At 56.1% G+C, this 14,362-nt stretch overlaps 1 protein-coding gene across 3 annotated transcripts in view; it reads right to left on the reverse strand.

Annotated features, from left to right (window-relative positions):
• The window catches only part of NFIC (nuclear factor I C), a 59,087-nt gene that overhangs the window by 14,804 nt on the left and 29,921 nt on the right, over window positions 1–14,362 (reverse strand). For all 3 annotated transcript variants that reach the window (XM_021705411.2, XM_021705413.2, XM_021705412.2), the window contains exons 3-6: window positions 7,818–7,889; window positions 4,217–4,291; window positions 3,338–3,461; window positions 2,573–2,697 (exon numbers count right to left, since the gene is read on the reverse strand). In XM_021705411.2, coding sequence (XP_021561086.1) covers window positions 2,573–2,697; window positions 3,338–3,461; window positions 4,217–4,291; window positions 7,818–7,889 — 396 coding nt within the window. The remainder of the gene's footprint in view (window positions 1–2,572; window positions 2,698–3,337; window positions 3,462–4,216; window positions 4,292–7,817; window positions 7,890–14,362) is intronic.

A 14,362-nucleotide genomic window follows, 5' to 3' on the forward strand; every position in this document is an offset into this window, starting at 1 on the left:
CGAGTTTGCCATCACCCAAGGCAACCAACAGAGGCTGGAGGGGACAGATCCCTTCTGACATTCCCCTGCGACCTGCGATTCCCCAGCACACAACAGGAGCGGGTGTGGGTTCCTCCCCCTCCCCCACGGCCACCACTTCATGCTCAAGGCAGGAAGTTCAGACCCAGCTCCAGTCCAGTGACTCTCGAGAACATTTCCTTCCTTTTAATTTTTTTTTTCCTTTTTGAGCTTCCTGCATTGAAAGCTACGTTTTTTACGTCCATCCCTTCTCTTTTTCTAATCCATAGACTTGAGGCTATAATTTTTCCTCTCAGGGCTGCTGTGCCTACATCACAGAGGCTGTCCTCCACCTCTAGGTAGTACATAGCTTATCGGTAGTCTTGTCAATCACAGAGCCAATGAGAAGTGCTTTCGGCTTCCCAACCAGTAAATGACAGGGCAGAAGTTAACGGTCTCCCAACATCTGCTCTACCCTTCTTCCTTAGTAGCAGAACCCTTAAATTTGAGACGGGCACATACTTGCCGAAAATAGGACGACATTTCCCAGAGTCCCTCGGGGCAGAGTGTGGCCACAAGACCAACTCAGGGGCATAGAGATAAGCAGAAGAGGTAAGTGCATCTTCTGAGAATGATTCTTAAAGGGCGAGGACATGCTCATACTTGACCCTTCTTTCCTCCTGGCTGGAAAGTAGACATGATGGCTGAAGCTCCAGCAGTTGTCTTGGACCACGAGGTGGGAAAGAAAACCATATTCACTGGAGCATAAGGCAGGAGCCTAAGTCCTGCACAACATACATGTCCAGGGTTGCTGATGGCTGAACATTTACTTTCGGGAGAAATGTCCTGTCCTTTTGGGTTTTCTGTTTCTCACAATCAAACTTAAAGCTTATTAAATACAGGATTTTTATAGAGGCAAGACTGACAGAAATGGGGAGTGCACAGAGAGAACCACAGAGACACTCTGACCCATAAATTAGAGTCTATAATAAATAGATCCTCCCAAAGTTAGGTACCGGCTCCGAAAGGCAACGTAGTAGAAGACGGAGGACCCTTGGGCTCGAATGTACAACCAGATGAGTTAGAGACTGACTCATAGAGATGGGAATTGTATAAAGACACAAACAATGAACTGTGTCCTGGGCACTTATCATGTGCCAGAGAGTTGCTTTAGGCACGTCCTACCATTTCCTCCTTCCAACTCCAAGAGAGAACAGTTAGCTCATCAATCCCATTTGGGACATAAGGAAACTGAGGCTCAGAGAAGTCAAGTCACCTGCCCAAAGTTACACAGCCCATACAGCGAGCCAGTGGCTGAGCTGGATTTCAAACCCCAGTCTCTCTTCCATCTAAACCTGCTCTTAACTGTAATGTTATACTGCTTTCCAGGAATCCTGGAGGTATGACACTCTGTATAGACAGAGTTTTATAGGAAAGCTGGCCCTTGGGGGATAGGGAGGAGGGACAAAGGGGGAGGACACAAGCAAACCACTCCTAAGATTTATTGGAGGGGGGGGTATTATGTGCCAGGTCTGTTTTAGGGGCACCAAATGCATTAACTCACTTAATCCCCAAAACAGCCTCAGATGGGTAGTGCATGTATTAACAACCCCATTTTACAGACGAGGAAACTGAGGCTCAGAGAAGTGGGTTCACCAGAGGCTGTATGGGCCGGTGCACCCGGGTCCAGGTTGGCAACCCCTGGCTAATCCGTGGGGTGAACCCCTGATAAGGGGTAAGGGTCTGGACAGTGTGATGCTTCTGAAATCCGGGGCAGAGATCCCGCTGAAGATCTAAGAGTCACCAGGGACGCCGTGCCCAGGGTAAGGCAGGCGCGTAGGCCGCCCTGAACACCAGTTCGCGAGCATCCCCGAGGCCGGCCGCTGCAGAGCAGAACCTCGGATTCCTCGGAGGGGAATCGCGGTGGAGACGGGGACCCCAAGGGGGGTGGATCTTTGGAGGAGGCCCTTGGGGAGCCAGCGCTGCACAGAAGGGCGCCTATGGAAACGGTGCCCCTGCAGGACAGGACCCCGATCTGGGGAGGGCCAATGAAGACAGAAGCGCGAGGACACGATCTCCCCGGAAAGGACACCGAGGGAAAAGCGACGGGGTTCGGAGAGAGCTGGACTCACACGCGCGAAGACCCCGCGGGGATGAGAATCCCCTAAGAACACGGGGAGCCGGGGGGGGGGGGGGCTCTAGATAAGGGTCTGAGGACGACCCCGGGAAGAAGCGCCCTGCTGATCAGAAGCGCTGCCGAGTCCATTCGGGAACGCCGCGGAGATGAACCCCACGGGAATGAGGCCTTACCGAGCAGAGGGCAGGAAAGTCGCACGAGGGACAGTCTCCGCTCACCGTGGCCTCAGCGGAACCAAAAAGCTCGGGAACGAGAGCCCGGACTTCCAGCGACGAACAACCCCCGCGACTACAATTCCCAGGAGGCTCCGCGGCTCCAGCCCCGCCCCCGAGGCTCCCGCCCCCGGGGGCCCGCGCGGTGCCTGCCGGGATATGTAGTCCCAGACGCGGTAACCCCACCCCGACCCGGAGGCCGGCTCCGCCCCCACCGCAGGCCCACCTCCTTCCATGTCTTCAGTCCAGTTGCGGCTGCTACTCGTGGGAGAGCTGGGCGAGGTGTAGTAATCGCCGCCGGGGCTCGTGTCCACGTCTTCCTCCATCGAGCCCGATTTGTGCCGCTTGCTCCTAAAGAGTGAGGGAAGGAGAGCACAGGCCGGTTACCACGGAGACTCGAGGGTGTGGGCAGGCTGAGCTAACTTCCGGTCCCTAGCGGGCAGGGCGAGCAGGGTGCTATCGCGAGACGCGGCGGGAGCCGCGGGCTGTCCGCGGGTGGCGTGAACGCCTGTCTCAACCTGCCCATTGCTCCGATGGGACGCGTGGGGCCGAGGCGCGAGGGGCTCAGCCGAGGGCAGGCGGCAGCTAGCGGGCTGCGCACTAAAACCCCGTGGACCTGGCTAATCACGGGGCCTCCCGGAACCCTCAGAACACCCGGGTAGGACTACGGTCCCATTTTACAGATGGGGAAACCCAGGCAAGCACGGTGTGACCAGCTCAAGGTTACACAGCGTATCGCAGCAAGAACCAGTGGCCACCTACTCGTGCACTCTCCAGGGCTGGGCTCACAGGACTCAAGGCTGTGGGAACTCTTACTGGGGTGCCAGGGCTGGGGAGAGCAGCACTCGGGGCTGGGTTTTGAAGGATCAGTAGGAGTTTACCAGGTGGACCTTGAAAGCAGGCATTGCAGGGAGAGGAATGAACCACTGGGGTCAGATGGACGTAGGGGAGGGGTCGTTAAATGCCCCGAGGCGGGGACCAGGGCACGTACCCGCTGGAGGAAGTGCTGGGTAGCGTTCTTCTCATGCCTGTGCTGGCTGGATTCAGGTCGTATGCCAGGTGTCCCTGCAGCTCCCCCAGGGAGAAGTTGGGTCCTGTTCCAGTCACCACGGGGGCTGCGGAGGGCAAGAGCGAGCAGAGTGAGAGAGGGCGCAAGGTCCAGGGGCGCAGTGTGCCCTGGAGAGTGCGGAGAGCCATCTGGGGGCTGGCCAGTCCGAAAGGGAACCCCTTCCCTGATGGGCCTGGGTCCTAATTTGGCTGAAACTGTCTTGTTCTATGGATCAGAAGACCAAAGCCGGCAAGAAAGCTGGTTCACACTGTGAGGCAGAGCTGGAGGCCAAGCTTGCAAGTGCTCCCTGAAGCCAGGCTCTGCTGATGTGGACAGGGAGGATGACGGTCAGGGAGACGGTCAGGGTGAACTCCCTGGGGTGGAATTCAGTGGGGGGTGTCAGGGGAGTGGGTCCCCAGCAGGTCCATTAGCAAGGTAAGGGAACAGGAGGCAAAGAGAGGAGGGGGGTGGGGCCCTTTGGGGTCTCCTCCTGGAGGGGTCGGGAGGCCCCAGGAAAGGACACAGGGGCAGAAGGTTTTCCAGCACCCTCCATCCTCCATGTGCAGTCTGTTTCCTGGGGAGGAGCATGTTGCCCTGACCTTGGTTGGGTTCTAGGAAGGGCCTGGATGCCGCCCTTCCTAGGGACCTTGGCTTGGTGACAGAGGGGAGCAGGGCAGGGTGATGGGCTCCTCGCCTCTCCCTGAGACCCTTTCTCTCTCAGAGCCTCCCCTCCCAAAGCCCCTTCTCCCTCTCCAGTGCCCCTTCCCTGTGGGAGTCCCTCCCCTCATTGGATCCCAGCACAGGGTGGGCGGGGACACTCACTCCGGGACACTTGGATGAGCTCGGTGACACTGAACACACCGGAGGTGACGAAGCTCTCCTGGAAATCTGTGGTGTCTGGAACAGGGAGAAAATGGGGCTCACTGGGTCTGTTTCCTTCCTCGACACCCTGGGCTACCCACACTCCGGGGGCTGGAGTGGTCACCCTGTCCACCCCCTGCAGCCCTGTGGCAATACGGAGGTAGAGGCCGGACCCGGGTTCAAATCTCGGCCCTGCTGCCCGGATCTGATCTTGGGCAAGTCACTTCCCATCCCTGAGCCTCCCTGCTCCCTAATCTCGGAAACGGAGGCCACGTACCCTGTCATCTGGGCGGCTGAGAGATATGAATCAACCGCCCAGGAGGGGCTGGCTTGCTTTCTGTGTCACTCCTTACACCATGCAATGCTGCAGCTTCTTATCCTTCCCCCTCCAGACTGGGAGCTCTGTGATGATGGGGTTCTGTGTGTCCAGGTCCCAGTGTCCCTAGTGCCCAGACCAGAGCCTGGCCAACAGCAGCAGCTCAGAACCACAGGCTGAATGGAGGGCCCCCTTGCAGCAGTTAAAATCCCCAGTGTCCCCAGAACCACTCCTCCTAATGTCAGAGGAAGAGAGACCCTTCTCTCTGGTGTGGGGTGGCCGGGACCCATTTTATGGCTTTGGAAACAGGTTGGCTCCAAGACGGCGGGAGCCCTGGCTGACCTCAGACAGCTGGGAGCAGGCCTGCTGTGCCCCCAGAGGCCCACACGGGCAGGATTCACTTGCTCAACAAGCATTTACCAAGTGCCTCTAGCGTCCAGTTCTAAGCTGGGCGCTGCAGACACTGGGAATGAGGCAGACACAGCGGCTGCCCCCCTGGGACTCACTGTCCGGTGTGGGCAGTGGACATGTGATGTCAATAAGACACAAAACCCTGTACATGAATGCACGTAGGGGCGTGACTTACAACAGCCCAAACTAGAAACAACCCCTCAACAGATGAACAGATACACAAAACGTGGTCCGTCCATGCCCGGGGGTGTCCCGCGGCCGTGAGCAGGAGCCAGGCGCCCACACGCGCTGCCCCGGGGACGGACCCCAAGCCCATGACGCTCAGAGAGGGAACCAGACACAGAAGGCCACACGGGGTGTGAGTCCACGTGGGTGACACGTCCAGAACAGGCTCATCCACGGACGGGAAGGGGGCTCGTGGGGGCCATGGGCTGGGGGCAGGGATGGGGGTGATGGCTGATGGGGACGGGGTTTCCTTTTGGGGAGAGGGAATGTTCTGGAACTGGATAGAGGTGATGGGGTTGCACACTAACTGTACATTTGATGTTCTGTGAATTTAACCACAAAAAAATATTTAAGATCATGAAGTCAAATGCGCCACGTGTCAGGCAGTGGTAGGCAGGCAGGGTTAGGGGAGCCTGCTGGAAAGGTAACCTACTGCACGCAAAGGACCCTCAGAAGGCCTTGCTGTGGGTGACATTTTACCAAGACCTCCAGGTAGGGGTGGATAAGAGGAGTGGATGCATTAAAATTTGGAAAACGGCAAGAACAGCAAGTGTTGGTTGCTGTGACTGGGGTGATCTTAAACGTGGTGTTTTGCTGCCTCCCTGAGGGCCACAATATTCCCACTGGTGGCCCATGCAAAGGCCCTGGGGCTGGAGGCCAACAGGGCTGGAGTGAAAGGAGCCAGGGAGGGCTGTCAGAGCGGGGTCAGGACCAGCAGGTGGGCAGCGCTAGGCTTTTTGGGGTGGCGAGAGCAGTTCTTCTCCAGGCCCCCAGGGGGCAGCATGGGCCACAGGGAGCTGACCTTGGTGCCCGGTTTCCCCAGCTGTGGGAGATCCAAGCCCCCACCAGTCCAGAAACTCCAGCCTCCCTGGTTATGAGCTTTGTGAACACTATTTATTGTGCAATTATTATATGCCCAGCCCCATGCTGGGGGGCTCTGGGCCACAACATCCCTGGGAGGACAGGGTGATGGCCCCCCAGTGTCCAGGGGAGGACAGGGTGATGGCCCCCCAGTGTCCAGGGGAAGTGGCCATGGCCATTTCCTGCCACCCAGATGGCCAGCTGGTGTCAGCACGCCCCTCCGCCTTCCCCCCCACCGGGGTTTCCTGTTTGTGCAGCACTCGCCCAGCTCCATCTCCAGGGGACTCCCTGGCGGGTGGGAGGAAGCGCTTTCCCCCGCCAGACGCTGGAGCTCCCCATGGGACCAGGCCAAGCGCCGCTGCCCCCGCCTGCCTTGAACATCTGGCTTGGAGGCAGGCGCCTGGAGATCACAGGAGGCCAAGGAGGACTCAGGGTCACAGACGGCCAGTGGTGAGCAGCCTGAGGGCCTGTGAACCTCCTGAAACCATCCGGCCTCCCTGTGCTGGTCCTTCCTATGGGGATGTCCTCACCCACTTGCTTTTTCTTCCATTCTTCCTTCCTTCCTTTTCATCTCTCCTCCCTCCTCGCCCCTGCTATACCATCTCTCTAGTTTCTCTTTTTCTCTCTGCTTCATCTCCCCCTCTCTCCTTTTTTGCTTTCTGCAAATATTTATTGAACACTAATTATGTACCAGGTCCTATTCTAGGCACTGAGGACACAATGGTGATCAGGACAGACAAAAGCCTCTGCCCTCAAGGAGGTGACGTTGCATTAGGAGAGATAAACACATGTGCAGTCACTAAGCAACTAAGCAAATACATATGCAATCACTAACTTCCTCAGAAGGAAATAAAACAGAAGGTGGCCATTGAGAGTGGCTAAGGCTGCTTGAGATCAGAAGATCTCTCTGGGAGGGGAGCATGTGAGCTGAGACCTGGGAGATCCAAAGAAAGAGAGAGAGAGCAGTTAGCTGTCCAAATAGAGAGCAAAGAACATGCAAAGGCCCTGAGGCAGGGACTGGGCCTGGACTGTTGGAGGAACAGCTAGGAACCCATGAGGCTGGAGCAGAGAGAGTGAGGGAGAGACAGGGTGGAGGGGAGGGCAGAGGGACAGATCCTGAAGGGCCTTGGGGGTCAGAGGAGGACTTTTACCCCAAGGGAGGTGGGAACCCTGGAGGGCTGTGAGCAGAGGAAGGCAGGACCTGACTCAGGTGCTCACAGGCGCTCTCTGGCTACTTTAGGGAGGACAGACTGGGGATGGTGAGGGCAGAAGCCAGGGGACCAGGGTGGAGGTGACTGCTCTGGTCCAGGAGGGCGATTATGGGGGCAGACCAGGGCAGAAGCAGGGCCTCTGCAGCTTCTGAATTCTTTCTGTTCGGGGCTCTGCTCCCAGCCCTGCCTGAGGCCGACTCTCTCGCTTCCCACCAACATAGGAGTGACTCGCCTTGCTCACCCATTGAATGTCCCATGGGATTGCAGGGCCCCATGGGGCCTCTCTTGTGGCGTGAGCACTTCAGTGGCCGGATGCTGGGAGCTAAGGGTTGTGGGTTCCAACACCAGCTTCCTGGGTGCCCCTGGGAAGGCCCCTTAACCTCTCTGAGCCTCGGCTTTCTCATCTACACAATGGAATAACAGCAGCACCTGTCCATGGCATGGCTGTGATGAATGAATCCATTAATCTCTGAGGTGCCCACGCAGGGCCACGCAGAGCACACAGGGTCCCCCCCTCCTTCAGCATCCCCAGACTCACCCAGTGTGATGGGCTTGCTGTCCTCCTGGTCGGAGCCCATCCCTGCCCGGGGACTGCCGCTCTGCTCCGCGTCTGCAGAGAGAAGGAGGAGGAGGTGGTGACATTGCAGGGAACCCCACCCCAGGGGGAGAGGAGACACCCATGCTGGGGCCAGGCTGGGCAGTGCCGTGGAGAAGTGGCCCCCAACGTGCCCAGGCCCCGGGGTCTCCGCTTGGCCTCTTCCCTTGGCTGCTGCCCCACAGGGTCATGGGCATCTGGCAGGACCTCTACGTGGCAGTACCTGTGTGCAGGGGCTGGCTCAGTCGCAGGCTGGAGATCTTCCCCTCCCTGAGTCTGTTTCCTCGTTTATGAAATGAAGGTAGCTCACTTACTAACTTGTGAGGGTAACTCATTCAACCTGCCTTAACCCTGGGAGGCAGGAGCCACCATTATGCCCATTTTACAGATGGGGAAACTGAGGGCCAAAGAGATGAGTCCTTGAGCCCTCAGGCCCCCTCTGCTCGGCCTCTGCCCTCGAAGTCCTGGGGGTCCAGCACTTGGTCTTGGGTTGTCACGCAGGGCGCCCAGGAGGGGGCGGAGGGGCGTCCCCCTGCAGCTTCTATACTGCCACCCACCCACCTGGCTTGGGGGCTCCCTCCCACCCTGGCGCCCGCCTCTCCATCTTATCTAAAAATAATCAGGCTCCTTGGCAGACGGGCGAAGCAGACAGACGCTGAGCTCAGCATTATCAGCTCTGGCGGCCTGGATGGCGAGTAGCGCCAACCCCCCTCCCGTACCCACCTCCGTGTCCAATGCAGGGGTTGGGGGGCCCATGGCCAAGCCCAGCCAGATGGAACCCCTGGCCCTGAGTTGTCTCTCAGGTCAAAGACCAAGGTGGTGGGAATCACCATCAAAGGCCAAAGGAAGAGAATCAGCCCCTTCCACCTACCACATCCCAAAGCCAGACATAATCGCTGTGTGACATCAGGCATGTTGCTGAACTGTTCTGAGCCTCAGTTCTCTCCTTCAAATGGGTGCAAGCACCACCAAGGGGTGGTAAAGAGATGATACCAAGAACTGGATACATGGGGATGTCCTTCACATTATTATTATTGTTGGTGTTATGTTTAAATCCCGAAGATGACCGTCAATATGGCGCTTTATTGTTCCCATTTGAGACGTTCCTAAAATCCTTAAGAGAGCCACACACCTGGCAGCGTTATTGGGTCCATCTCATAGATAAGGAAAACTGAGGCTGAAACGACGAAGAAGCGCCCACCCCACGGTACACTTGCGCTCCTCCCTCAGGAGGGTGATTTTCTGCTAGTTTGCACCAGCGTCCAGACATCCGCCACGTGGCTGTGCGTGACGCGTCTGGCTTCTGGGCTCAGATGCCTGGGTTCCCATCCCAGCTCCGGGAGCCTTGGTGGTGATGGGCCCTCGGCAACCGCGGGAGGCCATGGAAGTAATGTGCTGATGCCTCCAAAACAGCCACGAGCCCTCACCCTTTGCCCTGTGGCTTTGCACACACTGTGTGTTGAGCACCTCCTGGCTGCCAAGATTGAGGATGCCCTAAACAGCACCAGAACGAGGACCCGTGCCTCAGTTTCCCCACCCACGGCAAGAGCGGATGGGGGCAGCCCCAGTCGTGACCGACCGGGCCGGGCACGGCTGGGCAGCAGCTGAGGGGAGTGTGCCCGGCTCGGCCCCACGCCCTGTGGCTGCTCCCGGGCTGGGCAGCCAGCGGCCCCTTGGCGCTGGCCACTCCTGCTTGGATGACCATGCGGCTGGGCATGGGTGGCCCCTGCATTGGGAAGAGCCCAGCCCGGGCAGCCGGCCGTCGGGCCGCAGGCCTCGGGCACAGGACCCTCTTGCGGAACGGGCGCCCACACGGACTCAGCAGGCAGCAGCGCCTGGCCGGCCCGCGGGTGCTGCCCAGGAAGGGGGAGTGTCCCCCGGGCACCGCCTGCGTGCTGGCGCTCGGGAATCAGGGCGGCAGGGCTGTGGGCCTCACCTCTCCCTGTGCCTCAGTCTCCTCATCCGGGAAGTGGGCGCAACTAGAGCACCTCTCTCAGAGGTAGTTCTGAACCGAAAAGCTGACAACGGAGGCAACACGCTGCCCCACAGCTGGGGGGCTCACCATCAGCACTTCACCAATTGGAGGGGGGCGCTTTATTACTATCAGTGCGATCTCCCTCGTTTCTGTCCCGGGTGCTGCTACTTTGCACCCATTGAGAGCGATGGCCCTGGGCTAAGGCTGGCTCCTGCTGGTAGCCCTTATCCCCTCGCTCATTCACTCTGTGACCTTGGCTGGCGGCCATGCCACCTCTCTGAGCCTCAGCTTCCTCAGAGTAAAACGGGGAAGATAGTAAAACCCACCCCCCGGCTTTGATAGGGCGCCGAAGCAGCTAATGATACGTGTAAAAGGGTTGGCACGTACCGACATTCAAAAAATGGTGGGCTTGGGGCGCCTGGGTGGCTCAGTTGGTTAAGCGACTGCCTTCGGCTCAGGTCATGATCCTGGAGTCCCGGGATCGAGTCCCGCATCGGGCTCCCTGCTCAGCGGGGAGTCTGCTTCTCCCTCTGGCCCTCCCTCCCTCATGCTCTCTCTCTCAAATAAATAAATAAAATCTTAAAAAAAAAAATGGTAGGCTTGGGGAGTGGCTGAAAACGACATTGTGTTCTTAATTTCGGTCTCTAATTGTCCCTTGCTAGCACGGAGAACAGTGGCTGGGTTTTGTGTGTCAATCTTGTATTCTGCAACCCCACTGAACTCACTCAGTAGTTCTAGGAGGTATTTACGTTTGTATAGATTCCTTGGAATTTTCTTAGCAGGCCATCATGTACTTTGCAAATAGGGGCAGCTTTATTTTTTCTTTCTCATCTGTGTGCCTCTGATTTCCTTTTCTTGCCTTATCGCTCTGGCGAGGACCTCCAGCACCATACTGAACACAAGGGCTGAGAGCAAGTGTCCCTTCTTGCTTCTGATCTTGGGGGGAACTCCCTCAGTCTCTCACCACTGAGTGCGAAGGTAGCCATGGCTCTCTGCTGACCCCCTTCATTGGGCCGAAGCTTTTTTTAAATACAGTCCCCTTTTTTTCTTCTACAGTACCCAAGCTTTTTTTTTAATTAAATAAGTGTAGTTTCTAAAAAAAATGATGCTGTAATTATATGCCATCTCATTAAATTTTTTAAATTTAGTTTTTAAATTGTGCTTAAATATACATAGCATAAATTTTACCATTTAACCGTTTCTAAGTGCACAGCTCAGCGGCATGAAGTACACTCACACTGTCCTGAGACCACCCCCACTCTCCGTCTCCAGAACGTTCCATCTCCCCACACGGAGACTCTGTCCCCACGAAGCACGGACTCCCCACCCCCTGCCCCAGCCCTGGCTCCCACCCTCTCCTCTCTGTCTCTGTGGACAGGACCCCTCCGGGGATCTCCTGGGAGTGGGGTCCTGCGGGATGTGTCCTTCCGGGTCTGGCCCCTCTCGCTGAGCCCAGTGTCCTCGGGGTCCCTCCACGTCGTGGGAGGTGTCAGGATGTCCTTCCTTTTAATTAGGCCATCTTAATTTTAATTACCTCTCACCTTTGGAGTATTTCTCATCCATCTGCTGACCATTTGCCTGTCACTTGGCTCCTGAAAACTCCCACCTTCTCGAGCTGTCCAGTATGGGAGCCACTAGGCACATGTGACTTGAAATTTATGTCCCCTAAACTGAAATTAAGTTAGAATCTCAGGACTTCTCAATAGCCCACAAGACTGGTGGTGACTGAACTGGACGGTGCCGAATATCACCATCTGCATAGAAAGTTCCATTGGGCTGAGGGCCTGTGGATGTTTCTATGAAAACTCGGGAGTGAATGGACACAGGTAATCCCCTCCTCCTCCCATCTACCTAGACAGCCAGCCCTAAAGTGCACCTTCCTCTGGTCTGAACAGATGTACCCAGAGTGGATAATGCCTAAAGGACGGCTAATGTCCGGTGCCCCACAATGCCCCACAATGCCCCAGGCCCCAGGCCATCAGCTTTCATTTGCAGAGTTTCACTGTGTGAAGAGCTTCACGCACCATCTGATTGAACCAACCCAACTGATGAGTTTGGTAAACTGAGGCCCACCTCAGAAAGTCTATTTCCCAAAGCTGATGTCAAGCCAAAGAAGTTGTGTGCCTAGCACAGAGTAACGTTACTGGGGTGACCTTGCCCCTCAGGACAATATCTGGGGACGTCTGTAGGTCGTCACGACTGGGGGTGCTCCTGGCACTGAGTGGGTGGGGTCACAGGTGCCGTTCAGCTCCCCCCCCAACTGCCTGGGACGCCCCCACAGAGAACGACCCGGCCCAGAGTCTGCAGTGCCAAGTGGGGAGACCCTGGTCTGGACCCATCCATTTTCAGTGGGCGTGAAACCGGTTCTTGGGGGGGATGGAGGAGCTAAAGATTTTACTCTTTCTTGTATAAAACATCAAAATATGAATATAGATACAGCACATAAATATATACCTGTGATATTAAAACTTCATGGGGCAGAGGGATTAAAGAAAAAAATGTCTATAAAGGATCTGTTGGTGAGGCAATAATAAAAATGGGGGGGTACATTTTGTACCCTAGTGAATCTTTAAAGGACTGTAAAAGGAGAAAGGAGAGTATGTGACAGAAACCATATGAGACCTGCCAGGTCTTAAATATTGACCATCTGGGCCTTTACTGAAAGTCGGCTGACTTCCAGCTGTATGTCATCTGGCGAGTTCTTGACATCTCTTAGCATCCTTTTCTTCATCCATAAATCGGATGTGAACTGCACTACCCTTATTCCTTTCCTTTTGAAGGGAACTGATTGCTGAGCACCTCCTGGGGGACACAGCAGTGACCAAGATGGACAAAAGGCCTTGCCCTCATGGCACTCACGTTCTAATGGGGGAGTGACAGGCGATGACCAAGTAAGCAAATAAATGAGGAGGAGAACCTCAGGCTGTGCCAAGTGCAAGGGAGGCTAAACCACCGGGAGACGTGGGTGGCAGCTCCTGGAGGGTGTGGGGCTTAAGCTGGAGTTCCTGGGAGGGTTGATAAGGCCACTCCGTGTGAAATGGTCCATTCCAATAGTTAATACCTAGTGAGTCATTTCTTTGACTAGACTGGTCCGCAAGTTTCACCTCCACTGACTTATTTAATCTTCAAAATTCCCCCAGGAGGACAACATGGATGGAGCTGGAGAGTATAACACTCTCAGGGAAATAAGTCAGTCAGAGAAAGGCAAATATCATATGATCTCACTTATTCGTGGAATTGAAGAAATAAAATAAACAAGCGGCGGGGGGAGGTGCGGAAAGAGAGACAAGGCAGAAAACGGACTCTTGACTGTAGAGCACAAACAGGTGGTCACCAGAAGGGGGGGGGGCGGGGGGCGGGGGACACAGGTGAAGGGGATCACGGAGCACACTTATCAGGACAAGCACTGAGTCACGTCTGGGACCGCTGAATCATTATATATTGTACCCCTGAAACCTGTCCAACACGGTATGTTAACTAGATTGGAATTAAAATTAAAAACTTATTTAAAAAGCTTACGCTGACTTAAAAAACAAAGAAACAAAGAAACAAACCAAAAACCTCCCCCAGCAAGGACATTCAATTCTCGTCCCCATCTGCCAGATAGGGAAACCGAGGCACAAGCTAGGCAGCTGCATATTCAGCCAACGGTGACGGGCCTGGAATCAAGCTTCCCGTTGATTCCTGTGCTGCTGACAGAGGTGGGGCCCAGCAGGATCCAGGATCCCTCTCTTGGTAGTTTGGGGTGATCTCCGGCGTCTGGACCCTGTTCTCTGACCAGTCAGCTAAAGCCCCCACCTGCTGGGGTCCCCTATTCCTCTGCCCCTGCCAAAGGCCCCTTGTGCCCTTAATTGTGGTGCTGGGGATGGCGAGGGGCAGCAGAAATCCTTCGTGCCTCCCTGCTCCGTCTCCACCAACAAACACCCCATCTCAGCAGAGTCCCCCGACCCTACTGCACAAGCCAGTGATACCTGCCCTGCACGGACGGCACCCCACGCGCCAGACGTCAGGCGATGCGTCTGACAATCTGCTCTGACACCCTGGAGCAGCCCTCGATGGAGTTACCCAGAGAGGGTAAGTAAGTTACCCAAGGCCACACAGCAAGGAAAGCTGACCGGTTTTATCTGCTCCTCTCTTAGAAACATATATAAATGAACATCTTGTGGGATTTCAGACCACGTCCACTGCCAGCTTTAAAATGCTGTTTGCTTGCTTGTGAGTTTCCTCGGGACCTGGTCGACTCCCCCCACCCCACCCCCACGCCCTGAACACGCCGTTCCTGCAGCCCACCTCAGACCAGGCGTTCCCACTTGGCACTCAGTGCTGCTCAGAAGGTATTCTCCACATGAGGAAAACACGGATGTGTCTCCTGGGTAAAAACTGAAGTAGGACGTGACCACCCGTGACCCGCGCTTGTGGTTCCAGACCTGACCAAGCACGGGCGTCACGGTCAAAAAGTGCGGGCCTCTCGGCGTCTGGGAGCAGCTGTGGGCTTTCCAGAGCCTTTAAAACA

Source organism: Neomonachus schauinslandi, chromosome 1, assembly GCF_002201575.2.
Source record: "Neomonachus schauinslandi chromosome 1, ASM220157v2, whole genome shotgun sequence".
Lineage (NCBI taxonomy): Eukaryota > Metazoa > Chordata > Mammalia > Carnivora > Phocidae > Neomonachus > Neomonachus schauinslandi.